Consider the following 13,908-nt stretch of genomic DNA (forward strand, 5'->3'; position numbering starts at 1 on the left):
ACGTATCTAAGTGTGCCTGTTTAACTCTCTCGGTATCTTTACGCTGCACCGGAAAAGCGCTCTGTTAAGTCTGTAGTTTAAGGATCTGTAGATCTCCCTATAGAAGGATCCCCGTGGAGGCCTACCCGTCCCTATGATCGAACTTACCCCTGAAGGGACTAAAAAGTTTCTCGGTCTTACCAAATTGTACGGTAAGCGCAATTTCTGCCTCTCCCTCTTAATTCCCTATTCACCTCCGGATGTATAATATCTCTTAAGATCCTTCTTGTTATCTCCGGAATAGCTGACTAGGGTGATATAGCTAACCTATTAACAGAACTACTTTTGCACTTCCCGAGATCGTTTACGGGCCGTCTTTAGTGATCTGCCCGCACACGTTGCTTTTTGGTATCCTATTTCACGCGCGGGCGTTCCGGAATCAGGGGCTGACTTCGAAGGCTTAGCTGCGGAAACTTTTTATTAGCAAAGGCTGTAAGCAGCTCCTAGTCCCTTTAGATCCGAAAAAGTCTGAATGGTATATATTTTGCAAAACGGAGTTAGTTAAGGGCGTTCTAACCATTCAACGGACTATATAGATGCCTAAGTCTACGATGTCCACCTTGCTAGTCATATTTAGCGAGATTCGCGGGTGGAAAGGGGTATTTCACGCCTATTAGTTCCGGTATAGAAGTGGTAAAGTTATTAACGAAAGTGGTGAGTTCTTTGAATACTATGAATTTGATTTGCCCTATCAAGTTGGTAGCTGATATAGTCCGTAGGGTAGGTGAGCAAGGAGCAATATATGTTGATCATAAAGCATACTAGCCCCCGCACCTTTCTTAACCACTATTATCCCTTGCAACTCGACACCGACATAATCCGAGTTATCTGTGGCCTTAACCCGGATATAGAACTAATGCGAGCCGTTACCTAGCAAAGCCGTTAGCGAGACACGCGACGCCCACGCTACTTGACTCCTTAACAAAGGGCGTAAGTTAAAGATCATCCCGAGTTAGAAGAGGCCCGGCGCAATTTAGGCAAGATACGTGTACAATACGAAGAGACTTAGCAACCCGGCCTGCTTCTCCGACTCTAGCAACGGGAGAAGGAGGTAAGAAATACGCGGAAAAGGCTACACCGGAGCTTACGGCATTAGATCAGAGAGAAATTTGATGAAGAGCAAGCCTTTTTGGATATCGAGGCATAGCTGTCGGGCGCTGCGGTTAAGGAAGAGAATAAAGACAACCCCTCCTTAGAGGACACTATGCACCCCCTTTAGTTGCATCTCGTGCAGAGCCTTCTTTCCTACCCTGTTTCTAACTCGTTAGAGGATGAGTGGCATCGGCGCGATACGGGTGCTGCAGCGGTTGTCTAGTATTGTGACGTCCTTAAAGGAGGCCTATTGAGGGGCCGGCCTAAATAGAAAGCTCCTAAATCTGCTTCGCCGACTAGACCGATAGCCTAGCCGAAGGATTTATAGTAGACCCGAAGTGATATCGACTTATGCAAGGTACCTGCCCCTGTATGTGGCAAGCCGTTACGTGCCACTAGGGAGTACCTTGAAACTGCTAAGCAGCCAGAGGCATGCTTTCAATGCTTCGTAAGTGAAGGGCTTCCGGACAAGGTTCGCTTTCAGATCTTTCATGATCCCGGGTGTGTTACGCGCCACTTTGATGCTATTTATCTTAAAGAAGAACCACTCAAATGTAACTGGTGTGAAGTAGGCTTGGTACATCGAATGGCGTTCTAGCGCTATGCTTCTAATGTGCATCGCGTGCGGAGTCGCTAGCGATGCCCGAATCCGATGTAGGGACTTTAAAAACAAGAATAGGAACGCAATGTATTAACAAAGCCATTGGCTCGGTATCCGTTTACTTCTAATTTGGCATGGAATCGCTTACGAACCATTTTATCAGATGACTTTCCTTTATAGGACGTTTCGAGATATCTAAAAAGACTATACCATTATGTAGACTAACGTGTTTCAAAATAGAGTTTGGGAGAGAGCAAAAGAGAACGAAGTGGTGAAACTGATTTCGAGCGCGTCTGTAAATACAGGGTAAATGAAATTCATCATCCATCCTACTGAATCTAGATAACGAGTGTTCACTATAACATTAAAGAATCGATAAGCATCCATTTCGATGTCTTTTCCAATCGTTTCAGGGCGTACCGCGTGCGAAAGCACCCGTCACCAGTTGGATTTAAAGGATCTTAGTTTCGAGGGCTTGATCCATAATTATGCTGTTCGCAGAGAGGGAGTGTGTAATTCATTTACCCTGACCCCTCGTCGAGATTGGATCCCAGGTTACGTGATGTATATAGGTCTGTAGGAGTGGGTGCCTGTTAGGCTGCCACTCCGCTAGGCAGAAGAGAGATGAGTTGCTGCGACTATAAGTAGCTGGATTTTTTCTCATAGACTAAATATGATCATCACACTTATACTTTAATCCAAGGTTCCAACTTCGACGAGGGGTCAGGGTAAATGAATTACACACACACATATATACTGTATCGCAGAGGACAATCCACCACAGAAATTCGCAACTTTATGGTATAGGTGGCTCGCTAGGCCATTAGACAGAAGGCGCTTCCGCGCTAGACAAAGTAGCCCAATAAATGGTCCGGGTCTGTGTGCGTGGCGTTCGAACTGCTCGGAGTCTCTCGAGGCATCGCGGATGTAACCATTTCAGCAGGAAACGTGTTGAACTCCGTGGTCAATGAAGTTTGATGACCATGTATCATCAATAGGATACCGGCACCGAGCGGCTGTCTAGGATCATCGCCGGAATAATGTCTATGTCCATCATGGTTGGGGTCTAATCCTGAAATAGGGGCAGCATGGACACGAGATCGTAGCTCGTGATCTTGATAGATTGCCTTAGGAAGGTGAGTCTGGGTCACCTAGATCAGGGTGTTCGCATCTATTTTCAATCAGTGTCAGAAGTTTTGCCAATCGCAGATGACCTACGAATCTCTCCGTCCAGAAATTGCTCTTCCACCTGCCGTACGAAATAAATCTCATCTAGGATTTCTAGTCGGTTTGCCGGCGCGACCTGGCGGCGTACATCTTGACTAGCGCTCCGAAGTTTGTCCACTATTATGCCGTGAGTATCTTTGAGCTCACATAGTATATGGACTAGCAGGCGAAGTCGGTCTTGATTACGTTCAATTAGCATCAGTATTTCAATAACCGAATTCCATTTGCTTACCAGGCTTGAGGAGATGATCCGGTTCTCTGTGTAGAGCACCGACAGGCCACCATCCGGGCTTAGTGAGTTCGGGGTCGAGGGGTTGCGATACGCCAGAGATGACTCTACGCCCATTATAAGGATAGAGTACCTGCTTTCGTGGCTCGACGAGCTTAACATGTGACTTAGCGATGGCTCGGCAATTTAATTGTTAGAAACCTTCAAATGCCTTTTCATAGTATCGTCGCAGCGAGTCCCTGTTGCCGACTCGGAGATTTGTCCTTTGCAGCCGAGAATTTGGAGTGTATGACGTGGGTTTGAGTTGAGATAGAACCATGCTAGTTTGCTTTAAGTCGCACCACTTTATTTGACCGCGGGGATATTGCCACTCGCAAGGTATTAAGTCAGTTGACAAAGTCTGGTGGGTCTGCATCCATCCAGCATCTGGTTGCGTGGCCAATGGGGGAGCGGAAGCCTGATGTTGGTCTATAAACGACGAGAATTATTAGCTCGAATTCAAGTTGATCGCGTCGGGGTGATTACCTACGGGGATTGAACGGCATGTTTGCTTGTAAAACATGGAAAACTTGACTCTCTGCAGTTGAGGATGTACCTGAATTATCCTTAGACTATAAAATAAAGCTAGAGGGGTTATAGACAATGAGGCGTAGTATTGAAGGGCTCTAAAGTGTTGACCTCTCAGGTACAATAGCCAAAATGGTCGAAAGAATCATAACCTTTCACTGTGCTATCTGGCGACAGATCCGTGAATGAAGACCCGGTTAGAAAGGCTTCCGGGTACTGAAGGTAGTAAGGAGTGCCGTAAACTGGCTGACTAGCACTTGGAGTAGGTGGAGAATCATGAGCAAGGCGGGTAGGTCTTGCATTAACCGGGTAGGTCTCAAAGAAGTCACATTTCCTCTTTAGAACACGTGTGGAGACACACAGAGAGTCAAAATTTGATTGATGCTCAATTATTTGTTGTTCGGGCTTGATATCTGCGATTTGACTTGGGCGGGCATTATGGCTCAACGATGAATCTGTGGAGAACTCTCCATCGGGGGCATCCACAGTAGAGACGTATCTCGGGCAGCCTATAAAAGGCTCGGGTTCTCGAACGGTGGCTGGGTTAATTGGGCTGATGTCTCCGCTGCCGTCTGTAGTGCTAGCATCTGTTCCCGCTGATTTCGGAAGATTTGCACTAGAGTTCCAAGCTATGGTTTGTTCATCTATGGGAAAGGGATATAAGCCTCGTAACGACCAAGCCTTCTGTCGGAACGCCTACCGTTTGTTCGCATTAAGATCTGCTCTTCTTGTTGCCTGACTTGGTACAGCTCATCCAGGATCTGTAATCGCTCGGGTGGAAAAATCTGAGAGCGGATTGGCTGATCAGCTTCTTGAAGTTTTGCGACTGAAATCCCGTGGCTGATGCGCAGCTCGCGAAGAATGTGAACCAGAAGTCGAATGCGTTCTATTTGTGGTCAGGAACATGCTGTACATTTGTAAAACAATAGGACTCCTACCAACTTTGGGGAGGTGATCTGGCTCCCGATAGCTTACTCCAGAAGGCCACCACGGTGGTTTAGTCACCTGGGGATCAAACTGCCTTGTAGCCCCTGAAACAATCTTTCGTCCATTGTATGGATAGTTCACCTGCTTGCGAGGCTCCACAAGCTTGATATAGGCTTTCGCAAGGATTCGGCAATTTCTCTGTTGTAGACTCTCGAAGGCCTCTGTATAATACAAGGTCAAGTGATCTCGGTTGTTGACGGATATCATGGCTCTCTTGTCGTTATTCATATTAGAACTATTGTTGCAATCATCCTTCAAGTTAAGTGAGAGAAGTTCAGTAGGCAAGCGGAATTTAGACTGGTTGTAGAATGGCCACACTGTACGCTGAAAGGGAGCTTCTGCCGCGACCGGATTTCGCATGTGGCCCTTAATTTGGCCCTTAATCCCAAGATTCGTCCCAGTGTAGGGTACCTGAGCCACCTGCAATGAGTGAAAAGTGTTGGCAATCATTGTCATCGCTCGCTTGGGCGACACTAACATGCCGTGTTTCACTAACATTGGTCATCAATTCAACGCAGTTCTGGGGTCAACGTAATATTCACCTTGATATTTAGAAATGCAGTCCTCGCTTGACATACTCACGACTCTCAGAAATTCATCAATCAACCTAGCGGATTGTACCGCCGGCCAATTATTTGCGATTGACTGTGAGACTTGTAGACGAACTGTGCCATCTGCGTCGATATATATGAGCACAAAGTAGGTGTAAGTCAATTTGTCCAGACGTGTGTCGGCTGGAATTGTTGCCTGCGCCTGATTGCGGTCAGTTCATTTAGACTCAGCTGTCAACTAAGTAAATAATATACCATGAAGCACGGGTCTATAGATTTATCGTTAACATCAAAGACTGGTTGGATAGCTGTCTCGGTCAGATGCTTAGCCCGGGTGGAAGTTAACCATGAAACTCACAGTCAGAGTCCATCCTTATTGAACAACTGCGAGAGAGGTAAGTCTTTTCTACTGCTAGGGATCCCCCTAAATATTTATACCTTGAATGACAGTCACCAGTTCTTGCCAGGCGTGGCAAGCTAACCGGCACTGCAAAATCCGTCAAACGTGTGGACAGTGCGGCAAACTTTAATTCTTTAATAGATTACAATACCTTGGTTGTTTTGGAGCTATCTACAAAGCACTGGCTACTCTAGACCACTCCACGTATGCATAGGGCCCGAAATGGTTGTCTATATTATTGCCTCTTTCACGCCTGTCACCAGAAGATTGCTTTCATAGGAGTATGTGTTGTCGTACGAAAAATTACCACAGTGCCGGATGTAACAAACCCAGAATGCGGATCAGCCGCAAGGCGTTCGTAGGCGTTCGTAGCAGACCAAACCTCCTAGCGTCAACCCACAGAGTGGATGAACGCTACACGTATGCTGTGCTTGACACTGCTAGGATGATGAAATCAGTGTGATCATTACTAGAAAAATTCTGATGAGTCCGGGACCTTCCCATAGAATAGATCTATCTCGAGCTGTCCCTAACGGACTGCTACGACTCTTCTTGTCTCTGGTCTAGGAATACATTATATCACGAGGGGTTCTTGAGAGAATTTTCAGGACAGCCACAAGATAAAGTTTGGGACCTCTCTATGTCTCCAAGTTTCCGCGGTTGGGATATTTCCGGGGTTATGTCAAGGTCGCATCTCTCATTAGCCGGGAAAACTTCCCAACTGTCGATCAGTGCCGATCAGTATCGATCAGGGTCAATCACCCCTGTATGTGCATACATGAAAATAAATTTCAGGATTTGGCGAGAATTGCGCCAAAAAATAGGGTTCCATGGAATTGTTTACGGCTGATGGTAGTGATCCTTACGTCCTGATTGACACTGACATTAAACGGCTCCAATGGTCCGTGTGTCTCTGGATTGACGAGGTAAGGCCTTGATTTCCGCCAAGGACCTCCTGCTAAGACTTCCTTATTAGGTTTAGCACAGTGCTATGGGCCAGCTAGTCCCATAGAAAGTATGAAGGCCAACAAGGTTGATCGGGCTGTCGACCATGTGCAACTAGCGATTTGGAATAGATGGTACGTAGTGTCTAAGGAGGCTCGCTCAAGTGACTGTTTCCTCGTGACTCCTACGGATAGAGATGGGGAATATGTTCTCTTATTTCGTGGAAGCGATTGCGCTTGTGCACATACTCTCCCTCTATCTCGCTGGGGGGATAAAATCTTCATTTGGTTGAGAAATTTGGCTTATCATTGAAGGATTCCTGGTCGGCAGAAAATGTCAACCACGCAGATGGCGCGTATGGCTTATCGTATATGTATGTACGCGGGCAACAGGAAGGCGCCTTAAATTGAGCAACCAATCCGGAGCTGCTTCTGAATTAGGTAATTTCAACGCACAAGCCTTTGCGCACAAGGCAAAAAGGTACAGTTCCAAGGATGAACCGACCAGCTACAGGGGCTCCACATAAATGCGGGCGCTCGGAGCGCGCAGGGTGACGGCCCGCGCGCACGGCTCACGCACGCCAGCAATCGGTTTTGGACCACTCGATCAAAAGTTCGCGCGATTGGCAATGGGACCTGCCATGTTAGGACACGAGGGCATGTGATGCGGCACACTGATAGTGATGGCGAGTTACGGCGATAACCCTAGGTCAGAACGGTCCTGCTTTGAAGCAAAAGTACACACTGCCCTGAATCTTGCAGCTGAACTAGCAACGTATACAAAGCAATGTGATAGGGGCCGTCCTCACGTTGCCATCAACGAAATGGCCGACCACCCAGCGAACTCTGGTACTTGTTCAGAAAGTATATGGGGTGATGGCGCTATTGAAATGTTCAATGGCACGCTAGACAAACATGCATGCGTGTAAAACTTTCGCATAAAATGGAACATTTGGTTTCAATTTGCAACATAAGCTTAAGCTCATTGGTTTTAAGCTCCATTCTCCAGACTGTACAGCTCCACTAGAGCCAGCTGGGCTTTTCTTTCTTGTTCGGCCAGTAAATAGACTGAACACCGTAAATTTTCGGCCACTTGGTGAGCGGGCCAAGAGTCGCAAGAAGGATTGAACGTAGCTTCTTGATAAAACTGACACAAGTCATCAGAAGCCTGAGATACCGAGTCTTGCAACTGTTTGAGATAGTAATAACAAGCGCGGTAATATGCATTCTCCCCCTGCTGCCGACCAATCTCGCGGACTATTTCTGCAATTTCCTCCATTGCGTCACAGCAGAGACGATTATAAAATACGGCGAAAATATAACATTAAAGCTCTAGTGCGTTCACTACATATATAAATATATATCCGCTTCTTACAATTTCAACAAAAACGAGGTGGGTGTTGTGTTGAGTGCGACTCGCATATCCTCCTGGTAATTGCGGCTTTACAGGAAATATGTCTATTCCCTAGGCTTAACCTTTTCCGGCCCTCTGAAATACCCTAGGGGCAGAGATATTATAGTCCTGGTTCAGTTCCCTATATGCTGACACCATCACTTTTTTTAGTGTTGTAGTCCAAGGCAGGATTGATTGTGAATGTTAGTACTGGTACTTCCATCCCTTGTTTCTGCCTAAGATTCTGCCAACTTTATATTACAGGTAAATGTCACTTAACGTCCAAATTACGTATTATTCGTATTATATTGCCCGCAGTAATAAATATATATCTCTTCGGCATACACCCAAAATGAGACGCCGGGCATCCCACATTTAACGCCGGGCTCCCTAACTCCTGACACTATAAGTGGACGTCGTATTTCCAAGGGGGTGCGGCACATAGGAAAGAACTTAAAGGATAGCTCCTTGACCGAACGCTTCCTCGACGAGGTAAACAGTGACACATAACCAAGCGAGAATTGAACTGACAATCCAGAAATATGCTGCAGCTTTGATTCCGGTACTTACACCGCTATCATATGTGAAAAGACAACACGCAATTGTAGAACCGGTTGCTAGTGTGATGATAGCTGGTATTACTTTTCTGAGAAATGAACGGGTTCATATGAAAGTCATATCGATCAAATGAAGCTGAATGAAATGACCAGTCTAGGATGAATATATCAATCAAACTTCACATAGCCTTTGCCCTTTACAAACGTGGCATGCCACGGGACATTCCCCTTATGGCTCGCAAGCTGGGTATAAAGCTCCGCATGGGCAGCTCCATCAGGAGCGTTACCTACGGCCGTCCTGTCCTCAGTACGTTCATCGGCAAAAGAACCTACAAAGTCAAAGTCAACAATATTAGAAACAATTCAAAATCATATTTTCATGGGAAAGAAACATACCGGTAGCCCCGCGGCATATATAAGGTATCAGCTACACCAACCTAGTACGCCGACGCGGACTTACCCATACCGAGATTCAGCATCCACGGCATAGGAACCACGGTAACATTAGCATGTTACCGGTGTAGATAAACGTCTTCCGGGCGTCCTGGGGTAGACCCTCCCAGGCCTGCACGGCTTGCTGGGCCGCGACGTAGGGGCTGACGGTGTTGATGTTCAAGTCGGCTGTCACGCTCTCAGCCGGGATTGAGAGGACGGAGTCGTTGTCCGGGGGAGGTGTGAGACTCGCCGCGTTGTAGACGACGACACTAGGGGTTGCGTTGAAGGTGCTCTTGACGGCGTTGAATAGCGCGGGGACGGAGTCCGGATTAGCGAAGTCGGCCGGGAGGGAGAGGAATCCTTCGCTTGTCTTGCTGCCGGTGCCCTTCCGCGATGCGATGGCGACCTGGTAACCTTTGTTTGCGAAAGTCGCGGCAACGGAAGAACCGATCCCGGGGCTATGTTGTTAAGAACTTGAGCCCATTCGTGTAGACTTTGGGCTGCCAAAGCCGCGGCAGCAGGACTCGCAAGGCTGTGTTGCCGGTGACACTCGCATGGCCGGATGTTACTTATATATGCAGTAGTGAGCAAGGTTCACTCGCCCCTATCGACTCCACGGAGGCCATGACAAAGCCCTTCCAAGTGGATTAAGCGATAGGCGCTTAGTTTGCACTGGCTTCGTTGACTGGTTGTCCGAGATCATACACGAGAGGTAAGACCTACTATCGTCTTGATTGGACGGCTTCAACGTTGGGTCTAGGTGAACAAAGGTGGAGGGGCTGTTCAGGAACGAAACGAAGATTGAATCCTCCATCAGGTCGTGAATGTTTTTCACGGCGGGGTCAAGCGTCTCAGGTAGTGGTGGTGTCGACATATTTTTGTGTCGCAAGAGGGCATCACGTACGTTGACAGACAGGTTGACCTCACGGGCCGCCCCGGGGAGAATGTACGTCGTCAGGAGAAGCTCATAGAGCATTCTCAGATTGACGCTTGACGATGAGTTGGTTGTCACTGTAGACTCCCCTGCTGCTTCCACTAATGACTTGTAGCTTTCGCGATATCGCCTCGCTTCGAGAATAAACTCTAGGGTCTCGAGGCAATGGTTTTTGGAGAGGTATTTTACGAATTCGTTGAGCGTGTACGGTGGAGGGGTGGTGTTATTCAGCACTTCATCGAGCGTCGGCCGCCAGGCTGGCATGTAAGGCTTAGATTGAAGATCATTTGGCTTTGTCGGGTCTTTCGAAACGCCCATTGACGAATTGCTGGAGTCGGAACTGGTCATTGTGGAGGGACCTGGTAGGCATTGAAATGGGGTGGCTAGTGTGCATGCATAAGATTACTCTAGAAGGACAAGGAGCAGTCTGTCTTACAAGGCAATTGAATTCACCTTGAGATAAGAGAGGCGCAAAGTGGTGAAATTCAGTAGTGAGATGGTAGCGAATGATAAGTGTCTAGTGATGTTCTAGGTCATTTTAGGCTTAGAAGCGGTGCAATTCGACCCTGTCTAGAACCCGCACTAACGGCAAACGGGAAGCCGAGAGAAAGAGAAACGTCAGGGAAGGCTTCGGGGTGAGTGGCGTAACATTAAAAACGGTGGCAAGTTTTAGGTTGCCGGGGTGATGCAATAACCGTAATTTACGCAGACTCACTGAAGGTTCTAAGGCTCACGGAAAGATATCCTAATACGGGCCAGTTCAATTTGGGTGAGGTTCTGAGGAAATAAAGTAGAGAGATTAGAGGCAAAGCCGAATTCGGATACCACTGTAGTAGAGCAGAATTCGAATTCGAATACGGTTAACCCCCACACACTCATGCTTTCCTCCTAGCGCCCCACTCCGGACGCGCTAAACTGAATTCGGCCAGAGAAATCCCTGCTGTCTTTTCTTGTTGTACAGTGGTCAAGGACGAAGTACCAGAGGTCAAATACTTAAATTATGATTCACCACTGTATCTCTCGTAACCTAACTACCGTAATTATAGGTTCCGGTACTGGCCAAACATAGCCTAACGTGATTTTTTGCTTTACATCGGTCGTGATCATTTTTGCGAACCCCTGGGCCAGTGCCGAGCTAGACCTGACTAGGGAAGGCCAGAGGGTCTATTCCCTCAACCTGCGACCCGCCAAGGACTTTGAAATATGCCAACAGAAGAAATCGCATAATATACGGTTTCGAAGCATACCTTGAAATTTCACCTAAGAGGGTCATGGGTTCGGTCGGATATTTGACCCTTGGCGTCTTGGCGGGTCCAAATTGTGGGCCCCAGCCAGGATTTCCCCCTCCCTGGCTGTCTCTCTTTTGAATCTCCAATCCGCCTCATATCTTATTCGATAGATACGGAGTCCAACTACGCTCGACACTGGTGGCCTCTTCGCTTAAATATATTCTTCTGTTCGTGGGGAGATGCTATCGTATTGAGCATTAGCCGGCAAAAGTTGACACCGGTTCTAGCTTCTCTCGTAAATTGCAGCTAGTTTGCCTCATAAAACAAATCGATTGTTGCGCGGGCATACAGTACGGTATCACTTAAAGTTCCAATTTCCTTCTTGATGAACCTAAGAAAGTCCACCTGGGCTGTCTCTGCAACCTGACCATGTCGATTTATCATCGCACTAGCTCGTCGAATGTTTCCATAGCTCTCATGGACTTTGTAGAAGCCTATCGCTGCGGCGCATTGTTGAAGTGATTCGCTAACAGAAATTAGAGAAATGAAGTCTCTTTTTGACCTGCCATTTGGGATGTATTCATTAGATTGCCTGTTCACCTCAAAAATGGCCCTGGGTCGTGCATTCTGCCTATGGTAGGAGGTTTAGGTAGGCTTGCATGGGGGTACGTGGGCTTATAGGTAGTATTCTATAACGTCCACCTGCTGTTCGCCCTTCTCAATGAAACTGTAGAGCGCCGTTGAGCTAATCTTTCGATCTTTTCCTCGTCCATCTCCAGTAATTGGGAGAAGACAGCCATATCAAATACTTCTTTGAGCTTGGAATTGAGCTCACTTATTTCCATGATTTTCTAGGAAGTGATTAGTTGATAAGGTCGACGTCAAGTGAAGGGATGAACTTGCCTTCTGTCTGCGTACTATGGAATGCAGGAACATCGTGTTCACAGTGCACCAGTTTCTTAGGTTTCAGAAGGGCAAAAGCCTGAAGGGTCCACAAAACTGTTATGATCGATGTAAAGCTAAAATCAAGCTAGAACTCTGTATGTCTACGGAGGAATATTGTCCCCGTGCCGAGAAATCGTATTTACGGTACCTTTGGCGATCTACCGAAAATACATCAAGAATAGTCGGTCGGTTTTTCCTGACAGGATTCAGTTTAGCGCGTTAGGATTAGGCACTAGGAGAAAAAGCATGAGTATGTTGGGGGTAACTATATATATACTTTTTCTGTCACTCCAAGGCCTAACGCCACGACACCTCAAGCACTATCAACTAGTTGTAAGTGCCAACGACCACGCCAGCATGTCGGAAATGACCCAGAACACTCTGCTTTCGAAATCGAACAACCTCTATACACCACTCAAGGAAGGGTTGGAACCCTTGTTCTGGGCCTTCTCCATACCGCACCCAGTTCCGTCTAATGAATCAATTCCAAGAAGAACTCGACAGGATTCAAGTCAGATGAGTAAGGAGGTAGATACATGAGCTTTACTCCCGCTTCAGTACACATTTCCATCGATACGATAAGAATGATGGAAAGATGCGTTGTCCACAACTAGAACGCACATTGGCCCAGGCCATCTTCCACAATGCCGAAGAAGCTGATCAACGAAGTCTTCGAAGATTCCAGCCTCCGTGGAGCCCTGAAATATACGAGAGAGCACAATTCCATCATGGCAATATGCGAGCAGTATCTGGTACCGCTGGTCGCGATGAAAGTTGGCTACCTGCAATGGTCCGTCCGTAACGGAGACCAGCCTGTCTATCGGAACCCAATCCGTTTATCACATCCAGACTCATCCACGTTGACCAAGTGATATGACTGAAGATCCGATAGGTTATATACATAGAAATCTCGTAAATCCGCGTTCTGTTCCTTTGCACTGTGTCGAGCCACCTTCTTCGACTAACCCACCGAAGCAAGCGCCCTAAGGCTCGAATTTGTGACCTGGACACGGAACGTATCCCATAAAATGATTGCCATTTCGTCCATATATAGCCCGAGCTTTTCCGAGGACGCGATCACATAGTGAACTTCTATCATCGGAGATGTTATGCTTAGTCGTCGACCCACTCGAGCTGGGGTGCTTTGAAATTCCCGAACCGGCGGAGGTTGCTGCTGATGTTAGTGATAGAACGCTTACGATATTCAACAGCTTTAGCAATTTGGGAGGCAATCAGTGATTTGCTCAATATCATGTTTCGAGTTTTGAGGCAGTCTGGGCACCAAGTTGCGAAGGGAAATCTGGATGTCGATGGAGGGTACATGTATTTTCGGAGGGGAGCAGTGGGAGGCCGCTGAAGGGGGCAACCAGCGCCTCCAACTGCTCACTCTGCTCACCCCTCTGCTCAGTGAGCAGATGAAATGACTCCGAGCTAAAAGTCTGGGGGTATGCTAGGTATTAGGAAATGCACGTGACCTGTCGATCTAGCAGTTTCCTGGGAGCTTGGAGGCCCACTCAAATCTGTGGACGTCAAAAAAGGCGGTTGCTAGGCTGGAAATCATACGTTTGTTTCGCCCTAGCAACGACCTAAATGCGTTCCAGCATTGTCCATTCGCGTATTTGAAACTATAGCCTCCAAGCTTGCTTTTTATCTGGCTGGAGCTGGCTAATCTATCATGCTGCGTTTATTTAAGGGTTCTGGCTCGGGTCGGCTCGATTCCTGGAAACGAGCTGATCCACCCACACAGGGGGTTCCCCTTCTTCAGCTCAGAACCACAT

General features: G+C 47.3%; 5 protein-coding genes across 5 annotated transcripts; 3 read left to right on the top strand and 2 right to left on the bottom strand.

Annotated features, from left to right (window-relative positions):
- Nucleotides 1–72: 72 nt before the first annotated feature.
- Nucleotides 73–443, top strand: N7446_005391 (uncharacterized protein; the record flags this gene model as incomplete). The annotated part of the gene is made up of 2 exons (XM_058514139.1): nucleotides 73–186; nucleotides 317–443. The coding sequence occupies exons 1-2, from the start codon at nucleotides 134–136 to the stop codon at nucleotides 441–443; spliced, it is 180 nt and encodes a 59-aa protein (XP_058375468.1). The 5' UTR covers nucleotides 73–133.
- Nucleotides 444–575: 132 nt separating this feature from the next.
- N7446_005392 (uncharacterized protein) lies at nucleotides 576–913 on the top strand (the record flags this gene model as incomplete). Its single annotated transcript, XM_058514140.1, has 2 exons — nucleotides 576–638; nucleotides 764–913. The coding sequence occupies 2 exons, from the start codon at nucleotides 576–578 to the stop codon at nucleotides 911–913; spliced, it is 213 nt and encodes a 70-aa protein (XP_058375469.1).
- A 397-nt stretch (nucleotides 914–1,310) lies between these two features.
- Nucleotides 1,311–1,729, top strand: N7446_005393 (uncharacterized protein; the record flags this gene model as incomplete). The annotated part of the gene is made up of 2 exons (XM_058514141.1): nucleotides 1,311–1,358; nucleotides 1,463–1,729. 2 exons carry the CDS (start codon nucleotides 1,311–1,313, stop codon nucleotides 1,727–1,729), a joined length of 315 nt encoding a protein of 104 aa, XP_058375470.1.
- Nucleotides 1,730–2,883: 1,154 nt separating this feature from the next.
- On the bottom strand, nucleotides 2,884–5,664 carry N7446_005394 (DUF2841 domain-containing protein; the record flags this gene model as incomplete). Its single annotated transcript, XM_058514142.1, has 9 exons — nucleotides 2,884–2,903; nucleotides 2,951–3,136; nucleotides 3,192–3,365; nucleotides 3,908–4,399; nucleotides 4,456–4,641; nucleotides 4,694–5,233; nucleotides 5,321–5,495; nucleotides 5,549–5,601; nucleotides 5,652–5,664. 9 exons carry the CDS (start codon nucleotides 5,662–5,664, stop codon nucleotides 2,884–2,886), a joined length of 1,839 nt encoding a protein of 612 aa, XP_058375471.1.
- Nucleotides 5,665–8,755: 3,091 nt separating this feature from the next.
- N7446_005395 (uncharacterized protein) lies at nucleotides 8,756–10,304 on the bottom strand (the record flags this gene model as incomplete). The annotated part of the gene is given in 4 exon segments (XM_058514143.1): nucleotides 8,756–8,916; nucleotides 9,104–9,480; nucleotides 9,497–9,590; nucleotides 9,746–10,304. The coding sequence occupies 4 exon segments, from the start codon at nucleotides 10,302–10,304 to the stop codon at nucleotides 8,756–8,758; spliced, it is 1,191 nt and encodes a 396-aa protein (XP_058375472.1).
- Between the last annotated feature and the right edge of the window lie 3,604 nt (nucleotides 10,305–13,908).

This window comes from Penicillium canescens, assembly GCF_028828765.1.
Source record: "Penicillium canescens strain IBT 15451 chromosome Unknown utg000003l_segment0_segment0, whole genome shotgun sequence".
Lineage (NCBI taxonomy): Eukaryota > Fungi > Ascomycota > Eurotiomycetes > Eurotiales > Aspergillaceae > Penicillium > Penicillium canescens.